The 23,777-nt window shown below is 40.6% G+C and overlaps 1 protein-coding gene across 2 annotated transcripts; it reads left to right on the top strand.

The window, feature by feature from the left end:
• Positions 1-1,229: 1,229 nt before the first annotated feature.
• Positions 1,230-23,280, top strand: LOC111332773 (uncharacterized). Of its 2 annotated transcripts, none has more exons than XM_022938205.2 (24): positions 1,230-1,393; positions 6,124-6,363; positions 9,308-9,610; positions 9,996-10,111; positions 11,316-11,567; positions 11,958-12,099; positions 12,257-12,342; positions 12,457-12,553; positions 12,642-13,004; positions 13,146-13,276; positions 13,749-14,391; positions 14,829-15,535; positions 16,031-16,262; positions 16,963-17,024; positions 17,150-17,630; positions 17,817-18,316; positions 18,467-18,825; positions 18,974-19,264; positions 19,389-19,582; positions 19,714-19,938; positions 20,741-20,986; positions 21,123-21,292; positions 21,504-21,645; positions 22,114-23,280. In XM_022938205.2, the coding sequence occupies exons 1-24, from the start codon at positions 1,280-1,282 to the stop codon at positions 22,507-22,509; spliced, it is 6,492 nt and encodes a 2,163-aa protein (XP_022793940.2). In that variant the 5' UTR covers positions 1,230-1,279; the 3' UTR covers positions 22,510-23,280. The 2 variants fall into 2 exon arrangements, with proteins under 2 accessions (XP_022793940.2, XP_022793941.2); XM_022938206.2 differs by lacking the exon at positions 1,230-1,393 and adding an exon at positions 5,638-5,952.
• Positions 23,281-23,777: the final 497 nt, after the last annotated feature.

Below are 23,777 nucleotides of genomic sequence, written 5' to 3' on the forward strand. Positions count from 1 at the left end.
AGCGCTCTCTACTGCGAAGATCGTGCATCATACGTATCTATAACCGCAGTTCAAAATATATGAACTTCATATATTCATCGTATCTGATTTATCATCACGGGTTTATTGCGAACCAACTTAACGGCCTGCTCCCAGTTGGCTTGTTAGCTCAATTGGTAGAGCGCTACACTAGTATCGCAGAGGTCAGCGGTTCGAATCCCGTACAGGCCTGATTTTTTTCAGGTCTGATTTCCGCTATTGCATAAATAGCGCTCTCTACTGCGAGGATCGTGCATCATACGTAAAATATTCAGTATTGTGGTAACTTTCTTCGTCCAAGACACTGTTACTGATTGGAAATAGACTGAACCACGGACCAAACCTGAAAATAGTCAGTCTTAGAGACCAGGCAAAAAATTCATCACTCTGATAATATTCCCATCAGAAAACTGTAAATATGCTGATTTTGCTAGTGGTGTTACTTTCACAAAAAGAGCAAGAATTATACTCGATTTTCCAAATTGTGCCAAAAATTATGCTAGCCCAGTCTATAAGGGCCTAGGCGAGGACCTGCAGATGGAGGATTTAGTTCTAGAAGAGATTTATGTCATGCAGATTCTTTGCATTCACGCACTTTCGCCATCTGGATTACAAGGTTTCTTTAGTCTGATAGTGTTGACTGACAAAAAAAAATTCCACTAAGTAGGAGGGGATGGGGGAGGGGAGCGTTCACGGGTACGCCAGGACCCCACGGGTACGCCAGGACCCCACGGGTACGCCAGGACCCCCCTTACTACATATGAGATACAATCAGATAAATATCGTATTGACCCAGCCATGAATACCTCTTTCTAATGTCACAAGCTGTGCAAACCCACACGCTATTAAAGCGTGAGTGATTCAACAAAAAGCTCACTAAAGTTGCTCGCTCAGTGGGCGTAGCTTTGTGAAAAGTACAAAGCAGATGATATTGCAACATTTATGGCTATCGAATCACTTCTGTATTTGCTTTGGCTGGTTTGTTTAACCAAGCCGTCTGGTTTTCAAAAAGAGCCACCTATTCTTTGCTTAGTGGACCCATTTAGGTATTGTTAAGAGAGCTGATTTTGTCGTACACCGCATAATACCGCACTGATTACAATAAGCGCTCTAACAAACCTCTTATCTCTCAGCCAATCAGAAGAGGATATTATCGCGTCTCCTGTCTTGGGGATTAAAAAGACTGCAAAATCACACTGCAGCGCAAACTTCAGGGAGTTAAAAACTTTGCTAAGCTGTCAAGTACCGAAGCTTGCTACTGATGGAAGATCCTGTGAGTTTTGCGCCCAAACATGAAGATGACCAGGATGCGTTTAAACAAAGCGGATCGGAAGAAGACGATGTTGGGTACCATTCGATCGGACGAAATATTAAGGTGATAATCAGTAGTTTTACTAACTGCTTTAAATGGCATTTTCAGCTTGAATTTAAAGCACTTTCAAGCAGCGCGGCGTTGGATTAGACGAGAAAATTTCAGACTAAAAGGTGACAATGTTGATGGCATGTTCTTTCAATTTTCTTATTCTGAGAAGGAGTGGAAATTATCGCATCGTATCCTGGACAAAAAGAAAATATTGGTCAGATGAAAACTTAACAGAAACTCTAATCAATATTCCTGGCCATTACTCGTTAAATGTAAGTTTTCAGAATCTCCCGCGATCTAGCTCAACAGCTCTTATCTGAGCCTTTATACAGACGCGATAGACAATTTACAACGCTTTGTTTATTTTACGAAAATCTAACCTGACTTCTCAAAAAAGCAGAGGATTCATTTATATTAGGATTGAAGACGAATTTTCCACTACAACTTAACATCATGCAATAATATTTCTATAGTTATTTCTGCCTCTTTGCAAAACAAAAACAATCACAGATTTGAAAATTATATGGAAATCGTTGGGTATAGTTTGCAAGGCCTTAGCATTCTAAAAAGGAATATTTGGAGGGCAATTAAACAATTTTTGAAAATGTGGAATTCAGCGTTGTCAAGAAGGTAAACAGTCGTCGCTATGCTCCGATTTCTTCGTGAATTCGATTTCTCATAAATTCTTGTAGCTATTATAAACATAGGAATTTAAAAAATAGCTGCTAAAAATGAAGGCCACTGTTTGCATAATTTGACAATCTCATCGATAGATTTTAAAGGGAAGACGGGAAGTAGTTATCGGATAGGTGTAAATGGCGTCTGCTTGCGTTTATTTTGCATAACAAAAGAACTTCTAGATCCAACAAACTCCACAACTTAGCGAGTTAAAAGACTCCATTGTTTACATTCAATAAAGCGTTTCGTTATATTCCTTGATCGTACTTACATTCTATCTTTCACTTGGATCAATTGTGGTTGATCTTTTGGATCGAACTGTTTTTTTTTCCTGAGAGCGTCGTATTTTGCCTTTAGAAATCTACTTGTTGGACGAAATTTTTGCGTCAAACTATAACTGAGCTAGATGCTCTCTTTCACCAACAAATTTGTGACATCTCATGTTTAAAAAGCAATTTCACAAGTCCTCGTTGAGTCCGTTTTCGATATTTCTTTACTTTTATTGTTATTGGTTGCAAAAGCACCTGCCGGTGTTCGAGAGTGTGAGTTGGAAAACTTTTTTGTGATCCCTGCCGCAGTTATGATGAAATTCACTCTCCGATGTGACAAGCGAATTAGTCTTCCTTGAAATCTTTTTTATTTTCAACTTTCTTGCTGAGCTGCCTTTGTGCTGCAGGCTTGAGATCCTTGGAACCCTGTTTAGTGCGATCTTGTTATAAATTATGCAAACGTTACAGTTGATGACCTAAAACTGAGGATAATTTTTCACTTTGTTTTTTTCATGAAATCTCCAATCTCACTAAGATAATCACTTAACATGGTGCCGTGTTCTCATCACTTTAACAGACCAAAAAAGCTTTCGGAATAAGAGGAATTCGTCTTTGATACACGGAAATATACCTTCCAGCATGAATTTTCAATCCGTGTGGTCGTTCCGCACCGCTGTTAAGGTTGACATTTAAATTGACAGCATGAAAACAAACTGTATATCAAAGTGTGGTAGTCCGAACTGCAAAACTACAGCTGGCGCTAGCTATCGGCTAAAATTAGAATATCCATGGGAGCAAAGTGAGTCATCTTTCCCGACTAGCCGCTCTGTTGGAGTTTTAGGAAAAGTGTATATGTATATCATACAAACAATAGATATGGTAACTCGCAGGTCATGTCAAATTAATCATGCAATTTTACACAGACACCCGTGTTTTGCACAATCGATTCATTCAGTTCAGAAAGTTACACCATTTTGTGGAGCTGAAGTAAATTCTGAGTCCTGTGACAAACTTTTTGGATTTTTTTTTCAGATGTAGTTTTCTTTGATTTCTTAAAAATCAATCAATCTTAGAGGAAATAGATTGTTCGACATAAGTAGCTCGATTCCTTGTCTCCGAACCTAATTTGCGCGAAGTGAAGAGTTAAATTTTGCTGAGGATTCATGCATTGCTTGTTTGGGTAGCTGGATAAGCAATTAATCAGTCCCAACAAAACTGATATATTTTTTCGCATTTCATTTTTCTACCGCAGTTTTCATGAACTAATATTTGTGAACGGTGTCGTTTTGGCATATCTTCGAATCTAAATGAATACTTTGTCAGTTCCTAAAAGAGAAGTCCCATATTTCTGATTAATTCATTCGAGTAGTCCAGTGCTTTAGCAGTCAAACTTTTGCAATTATCTGTCTGGATGCTTCCCGAAACAGTGAAAGCGTCCCCGGCACTTGCAAAATTTCAATATCCATAGAACAGGGGAGATCAGTACAAATTCATCGCAAGCTAGTTATCACACTTCCGCACAACAACGTTTACTCTGATTAAATCAATGTGTCATAAAATTACGGGCACAAAACTATATTCTTCATTTTTGATGTGAGTGTTACTTAACCAGGGCGCAATTTGTGGGCTTGCTAATGCTATCCGGCGTCTAATACATCTTGACTGTAAGCTTCTCTCTTTATCCTTGACAAACAAAAGTTTCGTTTTGTGTATGCTTATGGTGTTACTGAATCTGACAAGATTCAATCAGTGTTGAATACAACTTAAGCCGTCGCCATAGAAATGCATACGAGTCGCGTTTCTTGCAGATTTATTCGTGCTCGAAGTGATTTGTAATTTTTTTTTGGCGGAGTTTTGGTCAGAGGCTTAAGAAAGAAGATATTAATCAGGTATTTTTCATTTCTTTTCTCTTTATATTCTAGAATATTTTTCTATCTAATCCGGTGTCCATCAACGATGAGACGAAGGTTTTGATCGAAAATGTTGAATAGTTAAGGATTATGGTAATTGTAATCCATCGATTTAGTGTGTAATACCAGTGTAACAACTTTTGTGCACCGTGATATTTTCCTTCTCTTCACTCAAAGTTTGTTTTGCTTTTTTTTCTTTTCTTTTTTTTCGATTTTCGTAAATTGTCGAGCTCAAATTTCTTTACATAATAATGTACATTTGCCGCCCTGTTAAAGAATTCAGGATATCATTTCAGTGGATCTAAGAGACAGGCAAAGTTACGCATCCCGAAATTTTAATTCGTACTTTTGCACAATTAATTTACTGAGATCAAAGAGAACCCCGTCTCGACTCTGCCCGAATGGTGAAGAGAGCTTTTTCAATGACACTTCAAAGCTAGCTGTAATTATAAACTTTTTTGTACATCATCTATAGAACTGCACAACGACTCTTTTTGTTTTCGTTTAATGGATTCTTTGTGGTGTTAAATTAAGTTTTGTTCCTATCATCAAGGTGCAGCCAGCTAATAGCTTTCCAAAACTTGCATTTATGGTTTCCATTTTCAATTCCAAATGGCTTCCTCAAGATATTCAAGATGCCGCACAAATTAAGCAGGCTTTATGAAATATTTCTGTTGTTTTTCAACCGCAGTAATTATCATCGTAAAGACGCACTGTAATTTACTTTCAAAACAATTTGCGGTTTTTAATTACCTGTTTGAAAAGACAAAATGTCATGGCTCGTCTCTCACTTAATTTATTAATTACTCCAGTGAATTAACAACAAAAGGTCATTAGTTATTGATTGCCGTAATACACCGGATTAAATTTGTACAGCATCACCGAATACTGTACCATTTTTCCACGAAATTTGCGATTGTTCTTTTGTCGATTAGAAAGAAACACGAGCTTTGGAAGTTCCACTTTGTTGCATTGTAGCTCGTGCATATACCTGACGTTAATTACTCGTTTTGGAGATTCAGGAATGTTGCTTCTTTTAATTTCAGTGTTGACAAGCCGCCCTTGCGAACTTGTTCCTTTATATGAAATAACTGGCTTATTTTTCTCCCTAACTCTTCGATATTTTGGGAAATAGGGCTTCCTTTGATGAGGTTATTGTAGTATGTTCTCAGATTCCTTGATTTCATAATTGTTTTCTTAACAAAATCAGACCTCCGAGGTGATCTTGTACACAATGGTATTTTTGAAATATTGACACTTTGCTCAGTTTTCTTGTTGAAAGGTGGCGGGAAACAATCGCTAGTCCCGCTTCAGCGTCTCGTCTCCATAGCAACAGCCTCTGACCGAGAGCGTGGCGTCGGTTTAGAAGGACTAGTACCTGCCGATCGTTTGCGGCTATAGTTTACGTTGGCCTCGGCCAGTGAGAAGTAAGAGAGCATTTGAACGAGAAATTGAGAGATTTCTTAGCCAGTGTGCCTAAGTTTGGAACTTTATGTGTTTTTATCCTTCTGCACAGTAGCTGTGATATTTGCAGTTCGCAGCTAATGTTGAGGTGTTGTTTAGAACTACAGCATCGAAGCGCGAAATTTCGGACACTGATCGACTAATTTGCTCCTTTGAACGGGGGATATAATCTCTTAGGATGAGTTATTACGAAGGAAGAAGTTCGATTTTAGGTGGCTCACCTGAACCAGGTTTGAGCTCTGTTATCAAGGTAAGTGAAAATTTTATGTAGTTTTCAAACAAAAAGGCGTTTGAAAAGGGTTCTCGAACGGGTGATCATTCCACCTTGAACTCGCGCGAGCCAAGTTCAAACTGTTATAATCCGTCATTGCGCTGTTATAATTTTGACCGATATATTCAAGTTCTGGCTTTTCATTCACAGAGGCTAGAAGACCAGCACTTGAACGGAGATCCCGGAGCTAAAAGTCCAACTGTTCCCACAAAGATACGAGACATCGTTACAAAATCCATCTCACCAGTTGATTCCAAGATGGCGTCTCCGGGTTTCGGAGAGGAGTCACGAATGCTTCAGTCCGAAGTGAATCGCTTGGAAGATTTACTCGCTGCAACGAGAGCGGAACGAGATGAAATTGGATCGAAATACATGGCAGTTAGCGATAAGGTGAATGAAACTCTTGAATGTGGCATTTTCGTTAATTTTTACCGAGTTGTAATAAGCTTAGTGTTTGAAAGTTTATCACCTAGCGAGTTTGAATTTCACTTTCTTCTTTATTCTTCTTTTCACTGTCATTAGAACGTTCGGCTAGTTTTTCTGCAGATTTTTTTTTGAAAAAAGGAAACATTAAAAAAAAAAACCGAACTTTCGTCAAGTGAAAATCGTGTTTGCAAAGGGTTTGGTCGAGCAAGTCACCGAAAAGTTTATTTTGTTCAATTTGCAATTTGATAAGTTACCGTGATAAGAAATGAAATGCCGTGTGGCCTTTTTGGCGAATAACTTTAGCGAGTTCGACCCCCTCTGCGATTTCCCTTTAAATTTTCAGTAATTTCGAGCTATAATACAATACGTACCCAAGGACGCCAAAGTTTTGAATATTTTAGTTTGTTTACGTCGTTGTCCTTTGTTGAAAGTTGACAGGAAGTAAATATGATTTTGTCTTCTTGTTAATTACGTTTAGTAAATTTGTTTTGTATTGTAAAACGAGTGAAGTCTAAGCGGAAAAATTCTCTATTGCTTATTCATGGTGGCAAAAGTCATTGTATGGCAGATTGTTCTCATCTACCAACGCGCTTAAAACTTTGAAAAGTTTTATATATTCAACTTAAACTTTAGTACTAATGTGTACGAATCAACTTTGAAATATTCAGCTCGAACAATACATTTGGGACATTTAGTTTCCATTTTCATGGTTTCTGTTTGTTATTTCACAAGTTTTTCAACGAGATTAACATTTTATATAATCCCATTTTTGATGTTTTAGCATACAGTCTTAGTACTAATTTTTTCATTTCATAATTTTTATGGGTTCTCGAAAACAAAAAAAGAATTGAACATGTATAAACGCACAAAGCTAGAACCCCATCTTCTTGTGTTTTATTTTGAGTAACTCTTTAGTTGGTACTGTTTCCAGTTGTGTATCTTCTTTGTGGAAAAAGCAATTTCCTCGGTTGACTATATGGCATCGGGTGTCATCATATGGGAGACTTGGATAGATGAAATTAAGTTTGTAAAATTAATGACTTTGAAACCACAACCAGAGCTTGATATACCCTGCTGGCAGAGGCATTTATTTGTTAACTTCCCCTACGGTCCACGTAAAACTAAAGTCCTCTGCGCTCAGCCTGTTAAATCTTCTTTGAGCATGCGCCTGGGAATTATCCAAGTTTGTGGATAATCTGATTTGCAAAACCAGTCAGAACCTGTTTAAAACACATTTTTAAGTGCACGCATCCTATTAATTTTAGGAATTCACCGGAAGTTGAAAGTTGGCTGAGAACTAATTTGTTTATAAGCAACAGGCCGCGCATGTTCAAAGAAGATTTAACAGGCCGAGCGCAGAGGACTTTATTTATCGTGGACCTTAGGGGAAGTTAACAAATAAACACCTCTGCCAGCAGGGTAAGCTTGATATTGTTCTTGACCAATTGACAGGTGGTAAAAGAATAGAAGTCTGTCAGATATCATAAAGTGTAACACTGAGCTCCCTTCTTGAAATTTAGTATCTTTGGAACTTCAATTAATTTTTTTTGTGTGTCGAACTGAAAGAAAGACAATAAGGAAAAATTAATGCAATTTTTCCCCACACCAAAATTAAATGTAATTCAAGTGATTTTCAAGAAACAGTGTGTCAACCAGAATTAACAAGTATGGTTACGATAATACTTTGAGAATGAAAAAATTGTGGAGAATCTTATCTTGATTTTTAAAAGCTGAATATGACTCAACAACTTAACAGTTCTACATTATAAGCAAGAGTATTTGAGAATTGTTTTTAAGTAAAAAAAGTTAGTTTTCCATTTTCAAATTGCATATTTGTTCATGTGGTATCATATTATTCAGTTGGACAAATGCCACCAGTTAATTATTGAGATGAAAACCTTCATTAAAATGTTCTAAACATTTTTTGCAATTATCAAGTGACTTGAATGAGGTATTGAGTTTGAACTAGGGACAACTTGGAAGGTTCCCGCTGTACACTTGTTCATGTCAGAAGTTAAATGACTCTTGAAGTTTAATTAAGCTGCTGCAAATTTTATCCTGCTGTTAATTTTATTTACTTGCAAAACTTTCCAGGTATTATGGACCTCCCAACTTATATTCTTTAAATAAAAGTTTTAAATACTGAAATATCCTGGTAATCTGTGATTCTGAAGCATTTATGACCGCACTACAAGAAGGTTTCTTTAGGGGGAAAGATTGTGGTCTTTTTATTAACCTCTATTCAAAGTTCTGTTCATGATAGATTGGTTATCTGCTTAAATCCATACAAACATTTGTTTCTTTACATCACAGTTTTCATGCTACTAGTAATAATAATAATATCACCTTTATTTAGACACAATAATTTTTAAAGCTGAACAGCTTGTGGGGTCGTGTGTAAATGCAAATAAACTCTAAATTAAATTCAAATGACGACGGTTTTTGAGGAGAGGAGAAAAACAGGAGTACCCGGAGAAAAACCTCTCGGAGCAGAGTAAAGAACCAACAAACTCAATCCACTTATGACGCCGGGTCCAGGAATCGAACCTGGGACACATTGGTGGAAGGCAAGCGCTCTCACCACTACGCCAACCCTGCTCCATTTACATTTATAAAAATAAATGAGATACTATAAGTACCTGACTGATCAAACAGCCAGCATTTATGCAACGAAATCACTCTACTCCATCATGGTTTACAAACATTTCGGGTGTTTTCTTTGGTGTTATTTAGTGTTTCTTTTTGTCTTGGTTACTGTGCTATAAACCCTCTTCCATTCACATGTAGCCTAAGAAATGTGCTTTTGCCATTCTTTCCTTGGATATAATATAGTGTAATGGACCACTGGCAACATAAAATCCTGTACTTGAGAAATAATGGTTCACTGTCTTAAGTTTTCTTCTTTTAGTTGGAGCATTACATGAAGGGGGGAGGCAGCCCTGGTGGTGGTGGATATAGCAGTCTCCCAATTGGCGACCAATCAGTAACAGACAGCAACCTTGTCCAGCAAGTAGCTTACCTCAAGAGTAAACTTGAAGAGGAACATTCTAACTACAAGCGCAAACTTCAAGCCTATCAAGATGGACAGCAAAGGCAGGCTCAGTTGATTCAGAAGTTACAGCAGAAAGTGTTGCAGTATAAACGCAAATGTGGTGAGCTTGAGACAAGTGTAAACGAGTCTAAAAGCCAAGAAGAAGACATAAAGAAAAAGGTAACTATATCCTAATATGTGTTAACTTGTTAGGAAATTCATTGCAGGTGTTTCTGAACTTTTTTCCTTTTTTTTCCTGTGAAACAAGTACTTATTAATATGGATATATCAACAAAGTTGAAATGGTAAATTGGCCACCGTAACGATTACAAAAGCTGACGTTTCGAGTGTTAGCCCTTCGTCGGAGCGAAGAGCTAACGTGCTCTGACGAAGGGCTAACGCTCGAAACGTCAGCTTTTGTAATCATTGCAGTGGCCAATTTACCATTTCAACTTTGTTGATATATCCAAATTATTTCGTTACTTCCACCGACACAGCCCCAAACAGTTTCTTTTGAAACTATCAGCCTTTATTCACTCATTAATATGCACTGCTTTTTTTACAGCTTCAGTCTGCAACAGAAACATTGAAGGAACAAGAAGCTAAATTGAAAGAGACAGAAGATGAACATTCAAGTGATTTGGAGAACTCATTGATTCGGCTAGAAGAGGAGCAGCAGAGGTGAGAAAAGAACTGTTACTTAACAATCCTCTTTCAGTTATTATTGGCATTGTCGGAATCAACATTTAAACCTCTGATTCCCAAGTTCTAGTTGGTAATTCTGCCCTCTTGTTGCCGTGCTTATCCATGTAAGTTGGTTGTGAGAATTTGGTGTTGAATCACAAAGCAGTGCTCCAAGGAAAATTGAATGGAATTGAATGCTCTGAAACTGGGAAATCCAGGGTACCCAGCATAGGTCTTGTGTGAAAAAACTAAAATTCCCGAGTCACCCAAGGGCAAAAATAAGGCGCTATTGCCCACCGGGCACTTCTAGACCACAGCCTGGGACCAAGATAACAACTTTTACCAAACAAGTTTTAGTATTCCCATTACTTGTTAGCTGGATAATGTATGGAAATTTGTAGGGAGAGGTTAATTTGATCACTCATCAATTGCTGAAAGGGGTGGGAAGGAAAATCAATCTGTTACTGAGAAGCAATTTTGAAAATGTCTGGACATTTTCACCGAAAGGTTTCTTTTCAGTTTCTCCAAACAAGAATACAACTGTTTCAACACAGCAATAGTTATTGACTGTATAGTTGGATGATGTGAGATATTTGGACCCAAACCTCAAATTGAATGTCTGAAAGCTTCCAAACCAAACACGTTTCCAGGGCTCCACACTAATGGTTGCCCACTAGCCACAGACTAGTAGAAATTCAGTTTTGGCTAGTGGTTTTCAATTTCCACTAGCCAGTTTGGCTAGTAAACAGACTGAAATTGTCGTAACATCTAAAAACATCTAAGATGTCACTAGCCACTTGGCTAGTAAATTGAAAAATTAGCGTTGAAGCCTGGTTTCATGCATTATTATTTATGACACACTTGCTGATTTATTGATTATTACAATCAAAGTGTGGGACTGGGACTTGGTAGCCTAATAGTTTGGTACACTGGACTCAAGATTAAGAGGACCGGGCCGGCTCATTGTGTTGTGTTTTTCAGCAAAACTCTTTACTTCCACAGTGCCTCAATCCTCCAGCCCAGGAGTCTATTGATTAACTTTGCAATGGACTGAAATCACATCTGGGTGGGGGGGGGGGGGGAGATTATTTATACTCCACTAGTCAGTTCATGCTATGGAAACCAGCATAAGCTCTGGCTGGATAGACTGTGTTCTAAGAATTAATGTCATCAAAACCCTTTTTTGTCTTGACCATTGCAGGAGTGCCAGCTTGCAACATGTCAACAACATGCTTCGGGAACAATTGGATCAAGCGACTTCAGCCAATGAACAGCTAACACTTGACGTTCAAAAGCTTACAGCTGATTGGAACAAAGCACGTGAAGAGCTTGAGGCTCGGGATGAAGAGGAACAGGCTTACTTTGCTAATGAGCATGTGCGTTTGATGGACATGTGGAAGACGATGAACAACTTTAGGCGACAGTTTAATGAAATGAAATCTGCAACACAAAGGTTTGTGTAAATGAGATGTATCACCATATTTCCTTGATTCAGTGCCCATTCTCAAATAGGCACCCCCTCCCCCCCCATATAAGTGCTCACACCCTAGACCAAAACAAGCACTCCTCCCCCCTTCCTATCTTACTCTCTTAAATAGAAGAGATAAAAAGAAAAGCTGTCTTTATTGCTGCTTTGTCTATAACTTTTTAAGCTTCAGCTATTTAATCAGTACACTGGTAAATGGTTTCCTAATAGCCCGAATTTTAAACAATTGCCTCAGCAGTTATTTGAGGGAAAAAAAAATTAAACAAACAAATAAAGGAACATAATTACATACAAAGAAAGAAACAAACAAATAATGAAAGGCTCTTCAATACTGAAATAGAATGCTTATTCTTCCAGGGACCTGTCCAGTGTACGTGCAGAAGTCACCAAGTCTGTACGTGTGGTGCAAGGAGCCTGCATGGACTTAGACAAAAATCTGCGAGGAATGGATGCCAACACCCAGTCTGCTCTGGAGGAAGAGAGAGTATGGCGTCAGAAGGTATATATGGCTGCTCTCAACAGGCACGGCTAAATAGTATACTGTGAGGGAATGTATTTGCTTCGTGGTGGGAGAGCACATCTAGATTCACGTCTGTCCAACTTTGTTATGGAGGTGTTTTTTACATTACTTGTTCATTTTTTTTTTTTTTCCACAGGCCGAGGAGCAACTGCGCGAGAAAGTTCAGGAGTTTATTGAGCTTCAAAACAAATATGACAATGAAAGAACTGATCTTATGGTCAAGTGAGTAACTCGTTACACTTACAAAACCTCGACTACCAGAAATAAATATTTTATGTTGTTTCGTCCAGAAGAGGCGAAGAAGATATAATGCTAAACCTTTCCTTTATTTTCAAGGGTGAAAGATTTGACCAATGCAAAGGAAAAGCTTGAAGGCCAAATACAAGATAAGGAAGAGACCATTCTAACTTTGAAGAAGAAAATCAATGGCTTAGTGAGTAGTGCATATAAGGTGGACATTCTTGATGTGGACAAATAAAAAGATTGTTTGATAGATTGAACTTTATTGTTATCATTTTCAGGAAAATGGCTTTGCTAGACAGTCGGAAGAATGGGAGAACCAAAGTGAGGCTAGCCTCGCTGCCATGCGAGAGGAAGCTGAAATGTTACATAGCACTCTCCGTGAAATCACGCATGCTGTAAAACAGGACGCTGACAATACTTCTAAACTCGTAGGCTCGCCTGGACAAGATATAATTGAAGTTGTTGATGTAGGTTTATTAGAGGGGGCTGAAGATGATTTCATGAGCAAGAGACCCATTTCACCGTCACGTGCTGCACGTCTACGCTCTTCGTCACCCACTCGTTCCAGGTCACCCGCCGTGTCAGATAACGCGCTGGCTCAAGTTCATTCGGCAATTCAGAAGAAGAATATTCAAGTCATGGTAAGAAATTGTTTTTTTCTGTCGAATCCTGTTAAATTTCTGCCCCTAAATGATTTGGATCTGCTAGGAATCTTTTTTTTTCCTTTTGGCATCATTTTTTTTATTTAACTTGTCTTTCTTTTCACTTTTTATCAAACGAAGGAAATGAAAAGCAAAGTGGAAGCAGCCCGTGATTCTGAAAAGAAAACCAAGAAACAACTTGATGATACAGAGAATGAAAGACGAAGGCTGGAGAAAGCTCTGTTAAGTGCACGAGATGAACTTGATTCCACGTAAGAAGAGACACTTTTCTTTTAGATAGAAAGCTTTACCTATCACAGGGGACATTTTGCGACTGGCGCTCTTGTGTGTTTACTTTCGGTGCTGCGATGGGAAATTTTCAGAAATTTTTGGACTTTGAGTCATGTAGACCTCTTGACGCGAGGCATTTCGGGCGATGAGTCCGAGGATCTCCCAGGGATTTCAGTGACTTTTTCCACTAGCGGCTGTCGATGCTGTGCCAGGAAAAGGTGCCTTAAGGGCGAAACTCTACTTAAAGGAAGTTTGCTCCTTTGACATGATGCAGATTTTTGCAGAGATTATTTTTTTATTAAATTAATTTATTTACCAAGTCTTTCTGTTAGTCTTAAGTGGCTGCACCTCCGGCTGAAACCTGAATTTTATGCACATGTACCTACATGGTCTTCGATTTCTTTTGTGATCCTTGGTTTAAAACCATGTCGTCCCTTTTTTGCTCGTTTTCAGTCGCCAAAAAGTCTCTGAAGCAAGTCAGGACCGTGAACGCTTCAAGTCACATTCTGATGTTTTAGCCACAGAGAAGCAGAACTTGGAAAAGATGCGTCATTCTATGAACGAGCAACTAGAGAACATGGCAGCAGAGATTGAAAAACTTCAAGCAGCGAATAGTGAGCTTCAAAGACAAAGGGATAACTTGGAGGACGACAAGGAAGACTTAGACCGAGAGAGGGAACGACTCGGAAAGGAAGTACAGCGCATGACACAAGTCATCGAACAACTTGAAACCAAACAATCGTCGCTGAAAGAAGATATCGTTACCCTCAAGGAACAGTTGTCTCGCGCCATGTTGGATAAAGAAGTGATGGAACAAGAGAAGTCCCACGTCGCGGAGACGCTTTCCAAGTCTGAACTTCAAAGAGCTGAGCTGGAGTTGGAGATCAACAAGATGAAGTCAGAGGAGATAGCTCTGCGCGACGCGCTCGTCAAACTACAGTCACTGAATGAAGGACTCGGACAGGACAAGATTGAACTGAACAAGATTATTAAACAAATGGAATCTGAGAAGTCTTCCCTGAGCCAAGACAAGAGAGATTTGGAACAAGAGAAAAACAGTATCAGGCAGGAACTGATCCGTGTTGAACAAGAGAAGGTGAAGGGCAAGTCATTGTTTGATTTTGTGTTATGCTTTCCGCGCTGCATTTGTATTTTCTATCTACCCCTTCTCAGAGACATCGTCAATCAAATGTCCAAAATAATCCGGGATTGCTTTGGTTTTGTTTTACTTCGCTCTGTGATTGGTCTTACTTACGCCAATCAAATGTAAAACAAAAACCATTGCCACCTTGGTCATGCGCGTTTTCCCGCGCTTTATGGAGGTCGCCCGTTTCTATTTTAAGTTCTCATTGGTCAGTAATGATGTCAACCTTTGTACTGATTGGTTGTTGGGATTACTCAATTGAAAACTGCTCAATACTACGTCATCACATAATTTTTTCCTATTCGCTCTTTATTAGGTTCTGTTTTGTAGACTGAAAATTGGCTTTGAGTGAAGGGTTTTCATTTCAAACTTTTGTTTTCACAACTTAGGTTGACCTAGACACAGAGAAGTCATCGCTGGACCATAACCTCAGCATCCATGAAGCCAGCCGAGAAAAACTGGAATCTGAACTGATTCTTGCCAACCGCGAAAAAGCTGAACTTGGTGAAGCTTTAAGCCAGATTACCAGGGAACGAGACTCCATATACGAAGAGTTGATGACGACTCGACGCGATGTGGAAAGACAAAGCTCCAATGTGGTACGTTTGGCGAAAGAGAAGGAGGAGCTGACCCGAGAGAAATCCAGTCTGGTTGTGCAGGTCAACTCGTCCGAGCGGGAGAATCGCGGTCTGGCCGAGAATATTGCAAGTTTGAAGAGCGAGAAAGAATCACTGGAAACAGCTTTGTACGACCTTCAACAAACAGCTACCAAACTGGAAGCGCGTAAAGAAGCTTTGGAGGCAGAGAATCAAGAGTTGCTGTTATCAAAAGAAGCTCTGACGGTCGATCTACAGCGCGTGCGTAAAGAAAAGGAGATCGAAGAGGCGAAATTGTTGAAAGATAAGGAGTTGGTGGAGCAGAGACTGGGTCAGACTCAGCGTGATGGAGAGGTGGCGCTGAAGAGGATGGAACAGAAGCACGAGGAGGAGGTGGAGAAACTCAAGCGAGAAAAGGAAAGTACTTTGATTCAAGCCAATCAGGAGAAGGAGGAAGCGATCTCACAGCTCAAGGGTGAGAAGGAAGAGCTTGGACAAAGGTTTGTTTCTTATGACGGGGTAGTAAAGGCAGCATCATCTTGAACATCCTCAATTCAAAATTGTAGCAAAGTTGTTTGCTGATCTTTGTTTGCTTTATCTTCATTAATCTGTATTTTATTACATTATGTTTTAATAATGGATTAGCAATGGCGTAGTGGTTAGCGCTGGACTTCGGATCGAGCAGGCCTGGTTTGAGGCCTAGTCGTATTGTCTTTGGGGACAAAAATTGTTACTCTAACAGAGCCCTTCTCTAACCCAATTACAACTGTCAGGGAAGCTTGATGTAATGTCGAGAGGGGGGGTATTTGTAATTAACAAATATCCTATCCAAGGGGAAGAAGGCATTCTTAAACGTTCAACACCACAGAGACTGATGATGAGAAACGCTAGTTATGGGCCTCCTAACTTGCTTAATAACGGTTTGAATATGGAACAAAATTTTGTAACAAATTGGGATTGAGTTGATTTGCTAACTGCGTCACCTTTCATTTTAGACTCGAACGGGAGAAGGCGATACTCGTGAATGAGGTGGCCATAGTCCAAAAGGAACGCGACGATCAACTGCTTATGGCTGAGAATGAAAAACAGGAAGCGTTGCACGCAGCACATAATGAGAAAGGAACCATGTTGGAAAGACTCAACAAAACACAGAACGACTTAGAAAATGCGAACGTGGAAATTGACAGAGTCAAGCGTGAGGCGTTCAGTCGTGCAGAGCAGGACAAGGTACGTCTGGTGTCTGTCTGAATAACTGTGTCCTTTCTGACTCAGTCTGTCTGACGGTCTGTTTGTGTCGTTTCCTTTAGCCCTGAGGAGATGCAAACGCTCAAAACGTCAGCCCTTTAAACTCTTTACGGTGGCCAATTTACATCATTAACTCAGTTGATAAGACAAAGTTATCTTGTAATACCCTTCACGAACGTAGCACCCCAATTTCTTTAGAAACGTACCCACGTTACTCATTGCCTGTTTCTGTCTATCTGTTTGTCTCAGTCTGTCTCTCTGTTTGTCTGACCGGGTAATTTGGTTATATCAACTAATTATAAGTTGAAATTGTAAATTGGCCACCGTAAAGATTTAAAAAGCTGACGTTTCGAGCGTTAGCCCTTGGTCAGAGCGAATGACAAAAGGCTAACGCTCGAAACGTCAGCTTTTTAACTCTTTACGGTGGCCAATTTACAATTTCAACTGAGTTGATAGAACCAAATTACCTTGTTACCCCCATCGACGCAGCACCACGGTTTCTTGAGAAACTTACCCTCTTTATGTCTGTCGGACCGTTTGGCCGTTTGGCTGTGTCTGTCGGTTTGCGTAATTGTTCATACTTTCATAATCAGACATACTAGCTGAACAAGCTTTCTTAGTCACTCACGCTTACCGGCCATAGTTGAATACTTGTTCATAGTAGTGTTGTTGTTCTCTGAAGGGCACCCTAGCACAGACACAGAATGAGTTGAGGAATACAAGAAGCAAACTTGAAGACGTCAAGTAAGTGTTGTAGTTTAAGATAGAAGTGCTTTGATGCCGTCCACTGTAATTTCTTCGTTAATACTATCAGGTCATGTACTGTCTTATGCTTGAAGATTTAATTTTGCAATTCTGTGTACATTCAGCAATCGCTATCAAGCAGAAACTGCGGAACTGAAGAATCAAATCAAAGACTTGGCCCGAGTCAAGGAGAACACCATGCGAGAAGTTAGCGAACTTAAACTTCAACTCAAGATGGTCGAAGAGGCTCGAGACGGCGTCCGTCGGGAACTCATCGACGCTCATCGGAAAATCCGAGAGGGCGAGGAGGCTCGTGAAGTTGCTCGAAAGGAGAATACAGACTTAAAGAGACAGCTTAAGGATGAAGAGCGCGAAAAACAAGCAGTGCAAGAAACAGCTAACGAACTGAGAGGAAAGGTAAAGAAATGCGAAGCGGAAAAGACGAATCTGAGGAGGACTCTCGACGAAGCGGGACAAAAGATTGCGTCTCTTGAGGAAACAAAAGCTGCTCTGCAGAAAGAAGCTGGAGAACTGAGGGCAAGTTTGAGAGAAGTGGAGAAGGCACGGCTCGAGGCCAGACGGGAATTACAACAACTTCACAACCAGGTCGGTAGAATTTTGCAAACATGTGGGTACTTCCTACATTTCTTTTTAGCCATTTTTGCCACGGAGTAGCTCGTTTTTGAGCAAAGAATGTTTCGTTTGCCATGCAAATAAAGGTTAAATGATGGTCCCAGGGATGCAAGATGCCATTTCTGTGACTAAAGATTTGTACTGTTGACTTTCCTTCAGGTCAAGATGCTGGACGGTGAATGTCTCAAGAGCAAGAAAGAAATCTCTGATCTCAAAGATCAACTCGCCAAGGACGAGCATTTGATAGACGAGCTGCGACAAGATAACTTTAACATGAAACAGAAACTTGTCGAATCTGACGGCCAGAAGGAAGGTGCCAAACGGGAAATCCAAAACTTGACCCGGAAAATCACCGAGATGGAGGAAGACAGCCGCGTCAGAGAAAAAGACTACAGCGCTGCGGTGGACGAGGCTCGTCGTGCCGAACAGAAGGCAAATGACAAGGTCAAGAATCTGGAAAATGTGTTGGAAAATGCCAGCCAAGACAACGGTGACCTGAAACTGAAGCTGTCCGGATCAGAAGGACGTATCACTGGTCTGGAGGCGCAACTGGCGCGCATGGAGTCATCAAAGAACGATCTGGAGTTCAAACTAGCCAGTCTGCATTCAACTCTGAGAAGAACCCTTGGAATTAAACCGCCTGGGGAAATGAGTGGAAGGTAAACTTTAACTCTTTTACTAGTAGGAAGGTCATTTGCGCTAAATCTCGTTTAATCTCTTTTCCCTAAATAACAAAATCGTGTAAATAAACTTGCGTGCTTTTATGTTCATTATCTCATTGTGAAACTCTCCTCTCATAATTTTTTCAGGACTCCCTCTCCGACTCGCGCCCGAAGCCCGAGTCCCCGTCGTAAGATGTTCGGTAGAAGTCGTTCGCGTTCACCGGAGAAAGCTTTGGAGGAGACCGTAGATTCTGGTACAATGTCTCCAGGAAAGAAATTGTCTCCCGGTAAATCAATGGAACTATCTGGCGAAATTGATCCCGAGACTGTCCGATCTGCCTTGCGAGACTTTGCCCAGAGCATGAAAGAAGCTGAACGAGAGAGAGACGAATCCATGACAAAGGCCAATAACTTACAAAGGGCTCTTGCTGAGATGGAAGAGGAGAAGGCGCACACTGACCAGCGGCTACAGGCGCTGCAGAAGTCACTGGGAGAAGCAGAAGAGGGTATGTTCCTACACTAGTGGTTGCTAAATATCTTTTTCTCTTTGCGTAGAAGGATTGAATTTATTTGCTTTTTTTCCCCAAAAAATTGGGAAGGTGGGAACCCTACGAAGAGCCTTGTTTGACAGCCATATTTCTATTTTGTTCTCAGGTCGCCGTGGTGCAGATGGTCGTCTGAGTAGCGCCCAGACTGCGCTCATGCTTCAAGAAGAAACAATTAGGCGCCTGGAACGAGAGCGCAAAGGGCTGAACGAAAAAATATCAGTACTTGACTCCAGTCTCGCGCAGGCCGAAGGAGAGCGCCGACAGTTACGAGACAAGGTTGCTCAGCTTCAGCAAAGTGAATCCAAGAGCGATCAGGAGAAGGAAGCTATGCGTGCGCAGATCGAGAACGCCGAATCGAGGCTGACTAAAGTTGAACTAAGGAAGAGATCCCTGGAAGGTAAAATGTTAAATTAAACATATTTCTTAGCCTACGTTTTGGATAATTTGATTTTCCCACTCGGGTAAAAGTATTATTTTAAGAATCTTTAAGAGCGTTGTTGCTATTTGTTTTCGCTCGTCAGGTGACATTGAGAGACTTAGGATGCAGTCGACTGAAGGTGAAGCTGAGAAGCAAGCCCTCCGAGAGCGTATCGATCAGTTGTTGAGGTCGCAGCAAGAACTCGAGTCACGTGCCACTTCACTTCAACTCACTGTGGACAGGCTCACTCTTGCCTTGGCAAAGACAGAAGAGGAAGAACAGGCCTTCAAGGAAAAGGTGATTACCGAAGCTGTTAGAAGTGGCTAAAGAGCAAAGTTCTCAAAACAAAGTCGCTCTTACCTTGAAAGAGGTAGTATATATCCATTTTGAGTTCAACTAGTAACACATCAATTTTGTGTTTTGCACAGGTGACCGAGCTGTCACTTAGTCTGAATGACAGCAACGCCACTTCCCAGTCCCTTCAAGAGAGGCTGCAGCAGATGCAGCGCGCTCTTACCAACAGTGAGCATGACCGCAAAATCATGGCAGAGAGACTGGAGGCTCTGAAGGCAGCTCAGCAGGACGCCAAGAACCGAAACAATGTACAGCAAGACCGTATGCAACAGATGAAGAACGAGCAAGCCGATGCTGAGGTATACTTTTGCCTTCCTCCTTTTTCTGTTCCTCTGAAGCTCTGATTACTTCACTACATGTTAGATTCCCTCTGGGAGAATACGGCCATTAACTCTTATGTTTCACCCTGCTCTGTTTATCTTTGCTGTGACAATTTCTGTTTAGGTGAACATAACCATTTCTTCTTGTTTCCTTTGGACCCCTCTTTCTTTTTCCCATCCGCCGGCGCGAAGGTTAAATTAGGGAACTTAAGCAGATCACGACGGCGACGGCAATGAGGACGTGGAAAAACAAAAGATCTAATTGGTAGCACAATGGCTCACCACGTGCGTTTCAAAGCTTTGTACATTCCTTAGCCGTACTTCGCAAAACAACAACGTGAAATCACAAAAATTTGTGTCGTCTGCGAACGGAAACCGCGACGGCAAATTATTTTAATTTCCATTTGGAACTCAACGCTACTTTTATACGTTAGGCTGATGTTGAGATGTGGGGCCGTATGAGACGGTAAACACATGCGGCCATTTTCGAAATTCTAGTCATAAGTAGGAATCCTTTTTTAATCGACGTCTTCCCTGGCGTTGCCGTCCTGACTGCTTAAGGTCCCTTCTATATCGCAATGCACAGTTTCTGTTATTCTTATTGTCAGTCCCCTTTGTTTACAGTTAGTTATCAAGAAGGTGTGGCTGAATTCTTTAGACTAGTTAACTCTGTGAAAAAGTGGAGTAGCTACACCGCTAGTTTCAAATCGCGCCACATATCAGTAACCTGTTTCATGTGCGGGAAATCTTGGCTGAATGTTACCTTATCTGTATTTGTCAGGTTCGACGCATGGAGTTGGAGGGTCAAATCAGACAATTGCAACAAATGTTACAACAACAGAAAGAAGCCGAAGAAGAACTTGTGGCGAGAATTGGTAAACTACAGGAAGAGAAGCGTGAACTACAAGATCGCTTGGCGAACTTCCAACGAGGGTTGGCCGGTGCTGAGCAAGAGAAGAGAGAACTGGAGCGAGCGCATGTCCGTTTAGAGAAGGACAAGAAAGCTCTGAGGAACACTCTTGATAAGGTGAGAATAAAGCGGAGAATCGAATAAAACTTCTTCCGTATTTGTGTGTGCGTTGTGAAGGAGAAGCTACCAGAGAACACCTAACATTATTTGCAGTACTAATTATTTGTGACTTTCCTCGGTGTGGCAATCTTAGATCGAACGTGAGAAACTTGAAGCAGAAGAAGTAAGCACAAGATTGCGCGACGAGCGTGACAAGTTGGACCGGTCAAGCAGCTCATACGAACAGGATAACCAAGAAATGCAGAGGACGATTCAAGCTCTGCAACAACAGATAGCTGATACCGAGCACGCGCATGCGCAAAAGTAAGTATCAAGAAAAATGATCAACCAATATGGATACCTCTTCGACGGGGATGATTAATAGACTACTTCATTCGTACCATTATGCTTTCTACGATGACACAAAGCTAATTAATAGGGCATATCTTCTTGTCTTGTGAAGAATTCTAGTGTATGAGCGTCAAAGACAAAAAGTGTCCTAAGGAGATAATGTTTGTCTATTTTCAAAATTTAGGCTGGTTGAGTTAACAAGTAGACATCGGCAGGAGGTAGAGTTAGAAAGCGAGAGGGCCAAACAATCTCAAGGCCAGTTGGAGAAGACCCAGATGGCGAGAGAGCGTGCGCACAAACAACGTGTCAAGGGACTGGAGGAACAAGTAAGCTGTCTTTCTCAACATTTCATTGGCTTTGCCTTGTTTCTAGCGGGTGTTACTTGGTTGGGAAAATGCGAGGAAGGGAAGTGTGTAACTACCTCTTGAATTATCAGTTTCTTTGAACACTGTCTTTAAAGCGAGAAATGTGCGCTAGTTTGTGCTCTACCCCAGATCACCTGATGTCAATCAAGGTTGAATGAAAAAAAAATTGAGCTAATATTTTCTTCCGTAGTACACAAAATCAATTTCTTTACTTTCTATGAGAAATTGATAGAGCAAGAAAAGGTCGAATTCTACGGGTTGGAAATCCCGCTGTGAGACTGTGAATATTGTTGTTTTATGCCTAACTCTTTTTTGTGTAGCCGAGTATACCAAGGGAATTTATGAACGTGCGGGACCCGTTTATACCCTGAATAGACCATACTCTCAAAAACGGTAAATAATTATGGAATTAAATGTTACTTTGCACAGGTTTCTACTTTGAAAGACCAGCTGGCTAAGGAATTACAAAAGAAGCAGTCCTATATCACGCGCACTGCTCAGAAATCCGATGAAATCCGCGACCTTCGAGGAAAACTTGAAGATTCGCTACACACTGTGGCACGTGACACTGTATACGAGCCCTCGATCCTCGAGCGCGAGTCACAAAAGCTCGAAGACTCCGTGGATGCGAGCTTTTCCTCTTCGCCCATACGCCGAACCAAGTCGGCCTCGCCTCCGGTACGATTCCCGAGCGACAAGCCCACAACTAGCACTCCGGCATATTCGTCGCCATCCCGCCGAACAACTCCGATTGCATCATCGCTGTCTCGCCGAACAACTCCAGGGTTAAGCCCTTTGCGCAAGACTAGAAAGTCCACAACATGAACATTTTATTTGTAATTTCTTTCGCTTGTGTATCGTTTTATTGGGTTTTAGGGTTCTTAATTTTTTTTTTTTTTAAGCGTTTTACCTGAAGCTTACACTGCTTTTATCATTGTTTTTTTCATCTTTTCCGTCTTTTATTTATATTTGTTTTAAAAGATTTGCATATTGACGCAAAATGCGTTGGTTAGACTTTTATTCCCTTAACATTTTATCCTTTTGACTGTGTCTTTTAAACTAGATGATGATTCGCATAGTAAACAATTTTAAATTGGCACTAAGTAGGTGAATATCTAATATGTTTTCGTGCATTTTCATGCTGCGTATGGTCTTTGATTCCAATGAACCCCTATCCCTTCCACGTCCTGCAATTTTTTCTCACGATATCATTACATCATCGAGCGATAGGTCACGCGATTAAGAAAAAATATGAAATAGAAGATCCTAGCTGACTCAACATCAAATTATCGTAGCTAATATTATAAGGAATGAGTGGCACGCGGAGTGTGTGATCGTGCGTTGCGTGACAAGACTAACTATAGTGTAGCAGGAAGAAAATTGATTTTAATGAAATACAATTATAACTGTTTTTCAACTATTTTCCTTTTCAAAATAGTTTTTTTTTTTTCGGTTTTGAACGTGCTTATTTATTTTTTACCTTGCTTACACAAGGCTTAGCACGTGTAACTTATTTGATGTAAGTATCCCGAGTGATTATCCCGAGTGATTATCAACAGTGATGTGACAATAATAAAAAAAATGTGATTAAAATTTTGCACGAGGCTAGTATTGGTGGATTCTGTTAAAAGAATCCCGAGCTTGCATGACGGCATAACTAGCGTCGCAAAGCGACAATTCTTCACCCGCAAGCCAGCGATATTAGTGCCAGACCCCCGGCAGACCTTTCCCCCGACTCGTCTCAACTCTTCCTGCGGGCGGAGAAACGCTCCTCCAGCAGCCGCTGGTGATGAAGACCTGTGCTCAGGCTCCTTTACGTGCTAATAAAAGTTTTAAGTTAGCTAGCAAGTATCGCCTGCGCTTGTAGCGTGTGTGACCGACAGTATCTTGGTTGGATAGTGGTTTTCTTCGAAGATTTGTGTGCAAGGTAGGATTACCACGTTTTACCTTTAAAGTAGTCTTTTTAACGATTATTTGCCAAAGAGTTTGTTTTTGTAACCGCTTACAAACAACTCTTTTGCGTCTTTGTCGCAGTAATAACTAAAGTTAAGGGGGCAATGCGAAATCTTTAATGCCAGGAAGGACTCTCTCTA

Source organism: Stylophora pistillata, chromosome 8, assembly GCF_964205215.1.
Source record: "Stylophora pistillata chromosome 8, jaStyPist1.2, whole genome shotgun sequence".
NCBI classification, from domain to species: Eukaryota; Metazoa; Cnidaria; class Anthozoa; order Scleractinia; family Pocilloporidae; genus Stylophora; species Stylophora pistillata.